The sequence below is a fragment of the Pelophylax lessonae genome (genome assembly GCF_965119305.1).
Source record: "Pelophylax lessonae genome assembly, chromosome: 5".
In the NCBI taxonomy this organism is placed as follows: Eukaryota; Metazoa; Chordata; class Amphibia; order Anura; family Ranidae; genus Pelophylax; species Pelophylax lessonae.
In genome coordinates this window covers 562,914,133-562,928,358 of record NC_138772.1, presented here as the reverse complement: position 1 = coordinate 562,928,358, position 14,226 = coordinate 562,914,133, and the positions used below count along the sequence as shown (strand labels likewise).

The 14,226-nt window shown below is 57.1% G+C and overlaps 1 protein-coding gene across 1 annotated transcript in view; it reads left to right on the top strand.

Moving 5' to 3' along the window:
- Positions 1-14,226, top strand: part of HASPIN (histone H3 associated protein kinase) — a gene marked incomplete at its 3' end in the record, with an annotated part of 88,426 nt that overhangs the window by 15,128 nt on the left and 59,072 nt on the right. Inside the window, exon 5 of the mRNA XM_082258341.1 lies at positions 4,541-4,620. Within this exon, the coding sequence (XP_082114467.1) occupies positions 4,541-4,620 (80 nt within the window). The remainder of the gene's footprint in view (positions 1-4,540; positions 4,621-14,226) is intronic.

Below are 14,226 nucleotides of genomic sequence, written 5' to 3'. Positions count from 1 at the left end.
GCCCCGGTGGGAGGTTTAGTTCTGGATTATGTGGGGTCTCTGTGGGAGGTTTGGTTCTAGATTATGGGGCCCCTGTGGGAGGTTTATTTCTGGATTATGTGGGGCCCCGGTGGGAGGTTTGGTTCTGGATTATGTGGGGCCCCGGTGGGAGGTTTGGTTCTGGATTATGTGGGGCCTCTGTGGGAGGTTTGGTTCTGGATTATGTGGGGCCCCTGTGGGAGGTTTGGTTCTGGATTATGTGGGGCCCCGGTGGGAGGTTTGGTTCTGGATTATGTGGGGCCCCGGTGGGAGGTTTGGTTCTGGATTATGTGGGGCCCCGGTGGGAGGTTTGGTTCTGGATTATGTGGGGCCCCGGTGGGAGGTTTGGTTCTGGATTATGTGGGGCCCCGGTGGGAGGTTTGGTTCTGGATTATGTGGGGCCTCTGTGGGAGGTTTAGTTCTGGATTATGTGGGGCCCCGGTGGGAGGTTTGGTTCTGGATTATGTGGGGCCCCGGTGGGAGGTTTGGTTCTGGATTATGTGGGGCCCCGGTGGGAGGTTTGGTTCTGGATTATGTGGGGCCCCGGTGGGAGGTTTGGTTCTGGATTATGTGGGGCCTCTGTGGGAGGTTTAGTTCTGGATTATGTGGGGCCCCTGTGGGAGGTTTAGTTCTGGATTATGTGGGACCCTGTGGGAGGTTTGGTTCTGGATTATGTGGGGTCTCTGAGGGAGGTTTGGTTCTGGATTATGTGGGGCCCCTGTGGAAGGTTTGGTTCTGGATTATGTGGGGCCCCGGTGGGAGGTTTGGTTCTGGATTATGTGGGGCCCCCGGTTGGAGGTTTGGTTCTGGATTATGTGGGGCCCCGGTGGGAGGTTTAGTTCTGGATTATGTGGGGTCTCTGTGGGAGGTTTGGTTCTAGATTATGGGGCCCCTGTGGGAGGTTTATTTCTGGATTATGTGGGGCCCCGGTGGGAGGTTTGGTTCTGGATTATGTGGGGCCCCGGTGGGAGGTTTGGTTCTGGATTATGTGGGGCCTCTGTGGGAGGTTTGGTTCTGGATTATGTGGGGCCCCTGTGGGAGGTTTGGTTCTGGATTATGTGGGGCCCCGGTGGGAGGTTTGGTTCTGGATTATGTGGGGCCCCGGTGGGAGGTTTGGTTCTGGATTATGTGGGGCCCCGGTGGGAGGTTTGGTTCTGGATTATGTGGGGCCCCGGTGGGAGGTTTGGTTCTGGATTATGTGGGGCCCCGGTGGGAGGTTTGGTTCTGGATTATGTGGGGCCTCTGTGGGAGGTTTAGTTCTGGATTATGTGGGGCCCCGGTGGGAGGTTTGGTTCTGGATTATGTGGGGCCCCGGTGGGAGGTTTGGTTCTGGATTATGTGGGGCCCCGGTGGGAGGTTTGGTTCTGGATTATGTGGGGCCCCGGTGGGAGGTTTGGTTCTGGATTATGTGGGGCCTCTGTGGGAGGTTTAGTTCTGGATTATGTGGGGCCCCTGTGGGAGGTTTAGTTCTGGATTATGTGGGGCCCCTGGGGGAGGTTTGGTTCTGGATTATGTGGGGCCTCTGTGGGAGGTTTGGTTCTGGATTATGTGGGGCCCCGGTGGGAGGTTTGGTTCTGGATTATGTGGGGCCTCTGTGGGAGGTTTGGTTCTGGATTATGTGGGGCCCCGGTGGGAGGTTTGTTTCTGGATTATGTGGGGTCTCTGAGGGAGGTTTGGTTCTGGGTTATGTGGGGTCTCTGAGGGAGGTTTGGTTCTGGATTATGTGGGGCCTCTGTGGGAGGTTTGGTTCTGGATTATGTGGGGCCCCTATGGAAGGTTTGGTTCTGGATTATGTGGGGCCCCGGTGGGAGGTTTGGTTCTGGATTATGTGGGGCCCCCGGTGGGAGGTTTGGTTCTGGATTATGTGGGGCCCCTGGGGGAGGTTTGGTTCTGGATTATGTGGGGCCCGGTGGGAGGTTTGGTTCTGGATTATGTGGGGCCCCTGGGGGAGGTTTGGTTCTGGATTATGTGGGGCCCCGGTGGGAGGTTTAGTTCTGGATTATGTGGGGTCTCTGTGGGAGGTTTGGTTCTGGATTATGGGGCCCCTGTGGGAGGTTTATTTCTGGATTATGTGGGGCCCCGGTGGGAGGTTTGGTTCTGGATTATGTGGGGCCCCTGTGGGAGGTTTGGTTCTGGATTATGGGGCCCCGGTGGGAGGTTTGGTTCTGGATTATGTGGGGCCCCTGTGGGAGGTTTGGTTCTGGATTATGTGGGGCCCCGGTGGGAGGTTTGGTTCTGGATTATGTGGGGCCCCGGTGGGAGGTTTGGTTCTGGATTATGTGGGGCCCCGGTGGGAGGTTTGGTTCTGGATTATGTGGGGCCCCGGTGGGAGGTTTGGTTCTGGATTATGTGGGGCCCCGTGGGAGGTTTGGTTCTGGATTATGTGGGGCCTCTGTGGGAGGTTTAGTTCTGGATTATGTGGGGCCCCGGTGGGAGGTTTGGTTCTGGATTATGTGGGGCCCCGGTGGGAGGTTTGGTTCTGGATTATGTGGGGCCCCGGTGGGAGGTTTGGTTCTGGATTATGTGGGGCCCCGGTGGGAGGTTTGGTTCTGGATTATGTGGGGCCTCTGTGGGAGGTTTAGTTCTGGATTATGTGGGGCCCCTGTGGGAGGTTTAGTTCTGGATTATGTGGGGCCCCTGGGGGAGGTTTGGTTCTGGATTATGTGGGGCCTCTGTGGGAGGTTTGGTTCTGGATTATGTGGGGCCCCGGTGGGAGGTTTGGTTCTGGATTATGTGGGGCCCCGGTGGGAGGTTTGGTTCTGGATTATGTGGGGTCTCTGAGGGAGGTTTGGTTCTGGATTATGTGGGGTCTCTGAGGGAGGTTTGGTTCTGGATTATGTGGGGCCTCTGTGGGAGGTTTGGTTCTGGATTATGTGGGGCCCCTGTGGGAGGTTTGGTTCTGGATTATGTGGGGCCCCGGTGGGAGGTTTGGTTCTGGATTATGTGGGGCCCCGGTGGGAGGTTTGGTTCTGGATTATGTGGGGCCCCGGTGGGAGGTTTGGTTCTGGATTATGTGGGGCCTCTGTGGGAGGTTTAGTTCTGGATTATGTGGGGCCCCTGTGGGAGGTTTAGTTCTGGATTATGTGGGGCCCCTGGGGGAGGTTTGGTTCTGGATTATGTGGGGCCTCTGTGGGAGGTTTGGTTCTGGATTATGTGGGGCCCCGGTGGGAGGTTTTGTTCTGGGTTATGTGGGGTCTCTGAGGGAGGTTTGGTTCTGGATTATGTGGGGCCTCTGTGGGAGGTTTGGTTCTGGATTATGTGGGGCCCCTGTGGAAGGTTTGGTTCTGGATTATGTGGGGCCCCGGTGGGAGGTTTGGTTCTGGATTATGTGGGGCCCCCGGTGGGAGGTTTGGTTCTGGATTATGTGGGGCCCCTGGGGGAGGTTTGGTTCTGGATTATGTGGGGCCCCGGTGGGAGGTTTGGTTCTGGATTATGTGGGGCCCCTGGGGGAGGTTTGGTTCTGGATTATGTGGGGCCCCGGTGGGAGGTTTGGTTCTGGATTATGTGGGGCCCCGGTGGGAGGTTTGGTTCTGGATTATGTGGGGCCCCGGTGGGAGGTTTGGTTCTGGATTATGTGGGGCCCCAGTGGAAGGTTTGGTTCTGGATTATGTGGGGCCCCTGGGGGAGGTTTGGTTCTGGATTATGTGGGGCCCCGGTGGGAGGTTTAGTTCTGGATTATGGGGCCCCGGTGGGAGGTTTGGTTCTGGATTATGTGGGGCCCCTGTGGGAGGTTTGGTTCTGGATTATGGGGCCCCGGTGGGAGGTTTAGTTCTGGATTATGTGGGGCCCCTGTGGAAGGTTTGGTTCTGGATTATGTGGGGTCTCTGTGGGAGGTTTGGTTCTGGATTATGTGGGGTCTCTGTGGGAGGTTTGGTTCTGGATTATGGGGCCCCTGTGGGAGGTTTGGTTCTGGATTATGGGGCCCCTGTGGGAGGTTTGGTTCTGGATTATGTGGGGTCTCTGAGGGAGGTTTGGTTCTGGATTATGTGGGGTCTCTGTGGGAGGTTTAGTTCTGGATTATGTGGGGCCCCTGTGGGAGGTTTAGTTCTGGATTATGTGGGGCCCCTGTGGGAGGTTTGGTTCTGGATTATGGGGCCCCGGTGGGAGGTTTATTTCTGGATTATGGGGCCCCGGTGGGAGGTTTGGTTCTGGATTATGGGGCCCCTGTGGGAGGTTTGGTTCTGGATTATGGGGCCCCTGTGGGAGGTTTGGTTCTGGATTATGTGGGGTCTCTGAGGGAGGTTTGGTTCTGGATTATGTGGGGTCTCTGTGGGAGGTTTAGTTCTGGATTATGTGGGGCCCCTGTGGGAGGTTTAGTTCTGGATTATGTGGGGCCCCTGTGGGAGGTTTGGTTCTGGATTATGGGGCCCCGGTGGGAGGTTTATTTCTGGATTATGGGGCCCCGGTGGGAGGTTTGGTTCTGGATTATGTGGGGTTTCTGTGGGAGGTTTAGTTCTGGATTATGTGGGGCCCCGGTGTTGGCTTTCTTTTTTTATTTGTGTCTTTCTCTTCCTCCTCTCAGTTGAGGCCGGCCTTCCATCCTTCCACCCCACTGACAGGAGATCTGGGAACCGGAGTGCACACAGCAATTCCTCTTCTCTGGTAAGCCCCTCCTCTTCTCTGGTAAGCCCCTCCTCTTCTCTGGTAAGCCCCTCCTCTTCTCTGGTAAGCCCCTCCTCTTCTCTGGTAAGCCCCTCCTCTGCCGTCTCCCGGGTAGATGAGACAATTTGCTGCTCCTGGTCCTGACAAATGACAATTTCCATGGGGGGGGGGGGGGTGGAGCCAAAAACAGGACCCTAAAAAATGTATTTTTCCAAAATGTCTTTCAAGACCGGAAATGAGAGATGGCTCCTCCTACTGGAAATGAGAGATGGCTCCTCCTACTGGAAATGAGAGATGGCTCCTCCTACTGGAAATGAGAGATGGCTCCTCCTACAATAACAGGAAGGGGACTGCCAAAAGATCTTTAAAAGGAAGTCCTTCTCTCAGACCGGCCAGGTTACTGGTGTGTGATTGGATATTCTACATGGCGTGTTACTGGAGGGTGGTAATACTGGGGAGCAGTGCAGGGATTGGTCCCTGGTGTCGCTGTCCCAGGATCTATGGTAAGTTGTTATGCAGAGTCGGCAGTAGACGTCTTTCCACCAGAGCATACCTTACTGGGGGGTCTATGAAGAACATTCTAGAAGTGATTTGGGGGTTCAGGGTATATGATGTCTTCCATATATAACCAGAATGTATTCCTCCTGACATATCTCTCTCTGCCTGCAGCCTCTGCTCTCTCCATTGTCTCTGTGTTCCTCCTGACGTCTCTCTCCCAGGCCCCAGCCTCTGCTCTCTCCATTGTCTCTGTGTTCCTCCTGACGTCTCTCTCCCAGGCCCCAGCCTCTGCTCTCTCCATTGTCTCTGTGTTCCTCCTGACGTCTCTCTCCCAGGCCCCAGCCTCTGCTCTCTCCATTGTCTCTGTGTTCCTCCTGACGTATGTCTCTCCCAGGCCCCAGCCTCTGCTCTCTCCATCGCCTCTGTGTTCCTCCTGACGTCTCTCTCCCAGGCCCCAGCCTCTGCTCTCTCCATTGCCTCTGTGTTCCTCCTGACGTCTCTCTCCCAGGCCCCAGCCTCTGCTCTCTCCATTGCCTCTGTGTTCCTCCTGACGTATGTCTCTCCAAGGCCCCAGCCTCTGCTCTCTCCATTGTCTCTGTGTTCCTCCTGACGTCTCTCTCCCAGGCCCCAGCCTCTGCTCTCTCCATTGTCTCTGTGTTCCTCCTGACGTATGTCTCTCCCAGGCCCCAGCCTCTGCTCTCTCCATCGCCTCTGTGTTCCTCCTGACGTCTCTCTCCCAGGCCCCAGCCTCTGCTCTCTCCATTGTCTCTGTGTTCCTCCTGACGTCTCTCTCCCAGGCCCCAGCCTCTGCTCTCTCCATTGTCTCTGTGTTCCTCCTGACGTCTCTCTCCCAGGCCCCAGCCTCTGCTCTCTCCATTGTCTCTGTGTTCCTCCTGACGTATGTCTCTCCCAGGCCCCAGCCTCTGCTCTCTCCATCGCCTCTGTGTTCCTCCTGACGTCTCTCTCCCAGGCCCCAGCCTCTGCTCTCTCCATTGCCTCTGTGTTCCTCCTGACGTATGTCTCTCCAAGGCCCCAGCCTCTGCTCTCTCCATTGTCTCTGTGTTCCTCCTGACGTATGTCTCTACCAGGCCCCAGCCTCTGCTCTCTCCATTGTCTCTGTGTTCCTCCTGACGTATGTCTCTACCAGGCCCCAGCCTCTGCTCTCTCCATTGTCTCTGTGTTCCTCCTGACGTATGTCTCTCCCAGGCCCCAGCCTCTGCTCTCTCCATTGTCTCTGTGTTCCTCCTGACGTATGTCTCTCCCAGGCCCCAGCCTCTGCTCTCTCCATTGTCTCTGTGTTCCTCCTGACGTATGTCTCTCCCAGGCCCCAGCCTCTGCTCTCTCCATCGCCTCTGTGTTCCTCCTGACGTCTCTCTCCCAGGCCCCAGCCTCTGCTCTCTCCATTGTCTCTGTGTTCCTCCTGACGTCTCTCTCCCAGGCCCCAGCCTCTGCTCTCTCCATCGCCTCTGTGTTCCTCCTGACGTCTCTCTCCCAGGCCCCAGCCTCTGCTCTCTCCATTGTCTCTGTGTTCCTCCTGACGTATGTCTCTCCAAGGCCCCAGCCTCTGCTCTCTCCATCGCCTCTGTGTTCCTCCTGACGTATGTCTCTCCCAGGCCCCAGCCTCTGCTCTCTCCATTGTCTCTGTGTTCCTCCTGACGTCTCTCTACCAGGCCCCAGCCTCTGCTCTCTCCATTGTCTCTGTGTTCCTCCTGACGTATGTCTCTCCCAGGCCCCAGCCTCTGCTCTCTCCATTGTCTCTGTGTTCCTCCTGACGTCTCTCTCCAAGGCCCCAGCCTCTGCTCTCTCCATTGTCTCTGTGTTCCTCCTGACGTATCTCTCTCTCTGCCTGCAGCTCCTGCTCTCCATTGTCTCTGTGTTCCTCCTGACGTCTCTCTCCAAGGCCCCAGCCTCTGCTCTCTCCATCGCCTCTGTGTTCCTCCTGACGTCTCTCTCCCAGGCCCCAGCCTCTGCTCTCTCCATTGTCTCTGTGTTCCTCCTGACGTATGTCTCTCCCAGGCCCCAGCCTCTGCTCTCTCCATTGTCTCTGTGTTCCTCCTGACGTCTCTCTCCCAGGCCCCAGCCTCTGCTCTCTCCATCGCCTCTGTGTTCCTCCTGACGTCTCTCTCCCAGGCCCCAGCCTCTGCTCTCTCCATCGCCTCTGTGTTCCTCCTGACATATGTCTCTCCCAGGCCCCAGCCTCTGCTCTCTCCATTGTCTCTGTGTTCCTCCTGACGTCTCTCTCCCAGGCCCCAGCCTCTGCTCTCTCCATTGTCTCTGTGTTCCTCCTGACGTCTCTCTCCCAGGCCCCAGCCTCTGCTCTCTCCATTGTCTCTGTGTTCCTCCTGACGTATGTCTCTCCAAGGCCCCAGCCTCTGCTCTCTCCATTGTCTCTGTGTTCCTCCTGACGTATGTCTCTCCCAGGCCCCAGCCTCTGCTCTCTCCATCGCCTCTGTGTTCCTCCTGACGTCTCTCTCCCAGGCCCCAGCCTCTGCTCTCTCCATTGTCTCTGTGTTCCTCCTGACGTATGTCTCTCCAAGGCCCCAGCCTCTGCTCTCTCCATTGTCTCTGTGTTCCTCCTGACGTATCTCTCTCTCTGCCTGCAGCTCCTGCTCTCCATTGTCTCTGTGTTCCTCCTGACGTCTCTCTCCAAGGCCCCAGCCTCTGCTCTCTCCATTGTCTCTGTGTTCCTCCTGACGTCTCTCTCCCAGGCCCCAGCCTCTGCTCTCTCCATTGTCTCTGTGTTCCTCCTGACGTCTCTCTCCCAGGCCCCAGCCTCTGCTCTCTCCATCGCCTCTGTGTTCCTCCTGACGTATCTCTCTCCCAGGCCCCAGCCTCTGCTCTCTCCATCGCCTCTGTGTTCCTCCTGACGTATGTCTCTCCCAGGCCCCAGCCTCTGCTCTCTCCATTGTCTCTGTGTTCCTCCTGACGTCTCTCTCCCAGGCCCCAGCCTCTGCTCTCTCCATTGTCTCTGTGTTCCTCCTGACGTATGTCTCTCCCAGGCCCCAGCCTCTGCTCTCTCCATTGTCTCTGTGTTCCTCCTGACGTCTCTCTCCCAGGCCCCAGCCTCTGCTCTCTCCATTGCCTCTGTGTTCCTCCTGACGTATGTCTCTCCAAGGCCCCAGCCTCTGCTCTCTCCATTGTCTCTGTGTTCCTCCTGACGTATGTCTCTACCAGGCCCCAGCCTCTGCTCTCTCCATTGTCTCTGTGTTCCTCCTGACGTATGTCTCTACCAGGCCCCAGCCTCTGCTCTCTCCATTGTCTCTGTGTTCCTCCTGACGTATGTCTCTCCCAGGCCCCAGCCTCTGCTCTCTCCATTGTCTCTGTGTTCCTCCTGACGTATGTCTCTCCCAGGCCCCAGCCTCTGCTCTCTCCATTGTCTCTGTGTTCCTCCTGACGTATGTCTCTCCCAGGCCCCAGCCTCTGCTCTCTCCATCGCCTCTGTGTTCCTCCTGACGTCTCTCTCCCAGGCCCCAGCCTCTGCTCTCTCCATTGTCTCTGTGTTCCTCCTGACGTATGTCTCTCCCAGGCCCCAGCCTCTGCTCTCTCCATTGTCTCTGTGTTCCTCCTGACGTCTCTCTCCCAGGCCCCAGCCTCTGCTCTCTCCATCGCCTCTGTGTTCCTCCTGACGTCTCTCTCCCAGGCCCCAGCCTCTGCTCTCTCCATTGCCTCTGTGTTCCTCCTGACGTATGTCTCTCCAAGGCCCCAGCCTCTGCTCTCTCCATTGTCTCTGTGTTCCTCCTGACGTATGTCTCTCCAAGGCCCCAGCCTCTGCTCTCTCCATTGTCTCTGTGTTCCTCCTGACGTATCTCTCTCTCTGCCTGCAGCTCCTGCTCTCCATTGTCTCTGTGTTCCTCCTGACGTCTCTCTCCAAGGCCCCAGCCTCTGCTCTCTCCATCGCCTCTGTGTTCCTCCTGACGTCTCTCTCCCAGGCCCCAGCCTCTGCTCTCTCCATTGTCTCTGTGTTCCTCCTGACGTATGTCTCTCCCAGGCCCCAGCCTCTGCTCTCTCCATTGTCTCTGTGTTCCTCCTGACGTCTCTCTCCCAGGCCCCAGCCTCTGCTCTCTCCATCACCTCTGTGTTCCTCCTGACGTCTCTCTCCCAGGCCCCAGCCTCTGCTCTCTCCATCGCCTCTGTGTTCCTCCTGACATATGTCTCTCCCAGGCCCCAGCCTCTGCTCTCTCCATTGTCTCTGTGTTCCTCCTGACGTCTCTCTCCCAGGCCCCAGCCTCTGCTCTCTCCATCGCCTCTGTGTTCCTCCTGACATATGTCTCTCCCAGGCCCCAGCCTCTGCTCTCTCCATTGTCTCTGTGTTCCTCCTGACGTCTCTCTCCCAGGCCCCAGCCTCTGCTCTCTCCATTGCCTCTGTGTTCCTCCTGACGTCTCTCTCCCAGGCCCCAGCCTCTGCTCTCTCCATTGTCTCTGTGTTCCTCCTGACGTCTCTCTCCCAGGCCCCAGCCTCTGCTCTCTCCATTGTCTCTGTGTTCCTCCTGACGTATGTCTCTCCAAGGCCCCAGCCTCTGCTCTCTCCATTGTCTCTGTGTTCCTCCTGACGTATGTCTCTCCCAGGCCCCAGCCTCTGCTCTCTCCATCGCCTCTGTGTTCCTCCTGACGTCTCTCTCCCAGGCCCCAGCCTCTGCTCTCTCCATTGTCTCTGTGTTCCTCCTGACGTATGTCTCTCCAAGGCCCCAGCCTCTGCTCTCTCCATTGTCTCTGTGTTCCTCCTGACGTATCTCTCTCTCTGCCTGCAGCTCCTGCTCTCCATTGTCTCTGTGTTCCTCCTGACGTCTCTCTCCAAGGCCCCAGCCTCTGCTCTCTCCATTGTCTCTGTGTTCCTCCTGACGTCTCTCTCCAAGACCCCAGCCTCTGCTCTCTCCATCGCCTCTGTGTTCCTCCTGACGTCTCTCTCCCAGGCCCCAGCCTCTGCTCTCTCCATTGTCTCTGTGTTCCTCCTGACGTATGTCTCTCCCAGGCCCCAGCCTCTGCTCTCTCCATCGCCTCTGTGTTCCTCCTGACATCTCTCTCCCAGGCCCCAGCCTCTGCTCTCTCCATCGCCTCTGTGTTCCTCCTGACGTCTCTCTCCCAGGCCCCAGCCTCTGCTCTCTCCATCGCCTCTGTGTTCCTCCTGACGTCTCTCTCCCAGGCCCCAGCCTCTGCTCTCTCCATCGCCTCTGTGTTCCTCCTGACATCTCTCTCCCAGGCCCCAGCCTCTGCTCTCTCCATCGCCTCTGTGTTCCTCCTGACGTCTCTCTCCCAGGCCCCAGCCTCTGCTCTCTCCATTGTCTCTGTGTTCCTCCTGACGTCTCTCTCCCAGGCCCCAGCCTCTGCTCTCTCCATTGTCTCTGTGTTCCTCCTGACGTCTCTCTCCCAGGCCCCAGCCTCTGCTCTCTCCATCGCCTCTGTGTTCCTCCTGACATCTCTCTCCCAGGCCCCAGCCTCTGCTCTCTCCATTGTCTCTGTGTTCCTCCTGACGTCTCTCTCCCAGGCCCCAGCCTCTGCTCTCTCCATTGTCTCTGTGTTCCTCCTGACGTATGTCTCTCCAAGGCCCCAGCCTCTGCTCTCTCCATTGTCTCTGTGTTCCTCCTGACGTCTCTCTCCCAGGCCCCAGCCTCTGCTCTCTCCATCGCCTCTGTGTTCCTCCTGACGTCTCTCTCCCAGGCCCCAGCCTCTGCTCTCTCCATTGTCTCTGTGTTCCTCCTGACGTCTCTCTCCCAGGCCCCAGCCTCTGCTCTCTCCATTGTCTCTGTGTTCCTCCTGACGTATGTCTCTCCAAGGCCCCAGCCTCTGCTCTCTCCATTGTCTCTGTGTTCCTCCTGACGTATGTCTCTCCCAGGCCCCAGCCTCTGCTCTCTCCATCGCCTCTGTGTTCCTCCTGACGTCTCTCTCCCAGGCCCCAGCCTCTGCTCTCTCCATTGTCTCTGTGTTCCTCCTGACGTATCTCTCTCTCTGCCTGCAGCTCCTGCTCTCCATTGTCTCTGTGTTCCTCCTGACGTCTCTCTCCAAGGCCTCAGCCTCTGCTCTCTCCATCGCCTCTGTGTTCCTCCTGACGTCTCTCTCCCAGGCCCCAGCCTCTGCTCTCTCCATTGTCTCTGTGTTCCTCCTGACGTATGTCTCTCCCAGGCCCCAGCCTCTGCTCTCTCCATTGTCTCTGTGTTCCTCCTGACGTCTCTCTCCCAGGCCCCAGCCTCTGCTCTCTCCATCGCCTCTGTGTTCCTCCTGACGTCTCTCTCCCAGGCCCCAGCCTCTGCTCTCTCCATCGCCTCTGTGTTCCTCCTGACATATGTCTCTCCCAGGCCCCAGCCTCTGCTCTCTCCATTGTCTCTGTGTTCCTCCTGACGTATCTCTCTCTCTGCCTGCAGCTCCTGCTCTCCATTGTCTCTGTGTTCCTCCTGACGTCTCTCTCCAAGGCCCCAGCCTCTGCTCTCTCCATTGTCTCTGTGTTCCTCCTGACGTATGTCTCTCCCAGGCCCCAGCCTCTGCTCTCTCCATCGCCTCTGTGTTCCTCCTGACGTCTCTCTCCCAGGCCCCAGCCTCTGCTCTCTCCATCGCCTCTGTGTTCCTCCTGACGTATGTCTCTCCCAGGCCCCAGCCTCTGCTCTCTCCATTGCCTCTGTGTTCCTCCTGACGTCTCTCTCCCAGGCCCCAGCCTCTGCTCTCTCCATCGCCTCTGTGTTCCTCCTGACGTCTCTCTCCCAGGCCCCAGCCTCTGCTCTCTCCATTGTCTCTGTGTTCCTCCTGACGTATGTCTCTCCCAGGCCCCAGCCTCTGCTCTCTCCATTGCCTCTGTGTTCCTCCTGACGTCTCTCTCCCAGGCCCCAGCCTCTGCTCTCTCCATTGCCTCTGTGTTCCTCCTGACGTGTCTCTCTCCCAGGCCCCAGCCTCTGCTCTCTCCATTGCCTCTGTGTTCCTCCTGACGTATGTCTCTCCCAGGCCCCAGCCTCTGCTCTCTCCATTGCCTCTGTGTTCCTCCTGACGTCTCTCTCCCAGGCCCCAGCCTCTGCTCTCTCCATTGCCTCTGTGTTCCTCCTGACGTGTCTCTCTCCCAGGCCCCAGCCTCTGCTCTCTCCATTGTCTCTGTGTTCCTCCTGACGTCTCTCTCCCAGGCCCCAGCCTCTGCTCTCTCCATCGCCTCTGTATTCCTCCTGACGTCTCTCTCCAAGGCCCCAGCCTCTGCTCTCTCCATTGTCTCTGTGTTCCTCCTGACGTATCTCTCTCTCTGCCTGCAGCTCCTGCTCTCCATTGTCTCTGTGTTCCTCCTGACATCTCTCTCCCAGGCCCCAGCCTCTGCTCTCTCCATCGCCTCTGTGTTCCTCCTGACATCTCTCTCCCAGGCCCCAGCCTCTGCTTTCTCCATCGCCTCTGTGTTCCTCCTGACGTATCTCTCTGCCTGCAGCTCCTGCTCTTTCCATTGTCTCTGTGTTCCTCCTGACATATCTCTCTGCCTGCAGCTCCTGCTCTTTCCATCGTCTCTGTGTTCCTCCTGACATATCTCTCTGCCTGCAGCTCCTGCTCTTTCCATTGCCTCTGTGTTCCTCCTGACATATCTCTCTGCCTGCAGCTCCTGCTCTTTCCATCGTCTCTGTGTTCCTCCTGACATATCTCTCTGCCTGCAGCTCCTGCTCTCTCCATCGTCTGTGTTCCTCCTGACGTATCTCTCTGCCTGCAGCTCCTGCTCTTTCCATTGTGTCTGTGTTCCTCCTGACGTATCTCTCTGCCTGCAGCTCCTGCTCTTTCCATTGCCTCTGTGTTCCTCCTGACATATCTCTCTGCCTGCAGCTCCTGCTCTTTCCATTGCCTCTGTGTTCCTCCTGACGTATCTCTCTGCCTGCAGCTCCTGCTCTTTCCATTGCCTCTGTGTTCCTCCTGACATATCTCTCTGCCTGCAGCTCCTGCTCTTTCCATTGTCTCTGTGTTCCTCCTGACATATCTCTCTGCCTTCAGCTCCTGCTCTTTCCATTGCCTCTGTGTTCCTCCTGACATATCTCTCTGCCTGCAGCTCCTGCTCTTTCCATCGTCTCTGTGTTCCTCCTGACATATCTCTCTGCCTGCAGCTCCTGCTCTTTCCATTGCCTCTGTGTTCCTCCTGACATATCTCTCTGCCTGCAGCTCCTGCTCTTTCCATCGTCTCTGTGTTCCTCCTGACATATCTCTCTGCCTGCAGCTCCTGCTCTCTCCATCGTCTGTGTTCCTCCTGACATATCTCTCTGCCTGCAGCTCCTGCTCTTTCCATTGCCTCTGTGTTCCTCCTGACGTATCTCTCTGCCTGGAGCTCCTGCTCTTTCCATTGTGTCTGTTCCTCCTGACGTATCTCTCTGCCTGCAGCTCCTGCTCTTTCCATTGTCTCTGTGTTCCTCCTGACGTATCTCTCTGCCTGCAGCTCCTGCTCTTTCCATTGCCTCTGTGTTCCTCCTGACATATCTCTCTGCCTGCAGCTCCTGCTCTTTCCATTGCCTCTGTGTTCCTCCTGACATATCTCTCTGCATGCAGCTCCTGCTCTCTCCATCGTCTGTGTTCCTCCTGACATATCTCTCTGCCTGCAGCTCCTGCTCTTTCCATTGCCTCTGTGTTCCTCCTGATGTATATCTCTGCCTGCAGCTCCTGCTCTTTCCATTGCCTCTGTGTTCCTCCTGACATATCTCTCTGCCTGCAGCTCCTGCTCTTTCCATCGTCTCTGTGTTCCTCCTGACATATCTCTCTGCCTGCAGCTCCTGCTCTTTCCATTGCCTCTGTGTTCCTCCTGACATATCTCTCTGCCTGCAGCTCCTGCTCTCTCCATCGTCTGTGTTCCTCCTGACATATCTCTCTGCCTGGAGCTCCTGCTCTTTCCATTGTGTCTGTGTTCCTCCTGACGTATCTCTCTGCCTGCAGCTCCTGCTCTTTCCATTGTCTCTGTGTTCCTCCTGACATATCTCTCTGCCTGCAGCTCCTGCTCTTTTCATTGCCTCTGTGTTCCTCCTGACATATCTCTCTGCATGCAGCTCCTGCTCTCTCCATCGTCTGTGTTCCTCCTGACATATCTCTCTGCCTGCAGCTCCTGCTCTTTCCATTGCCTCTGTGTTCCTCCTGACATATCTCTCTGCCTGCAGCTCCTGCTCTTTCCATTGTCTCTTT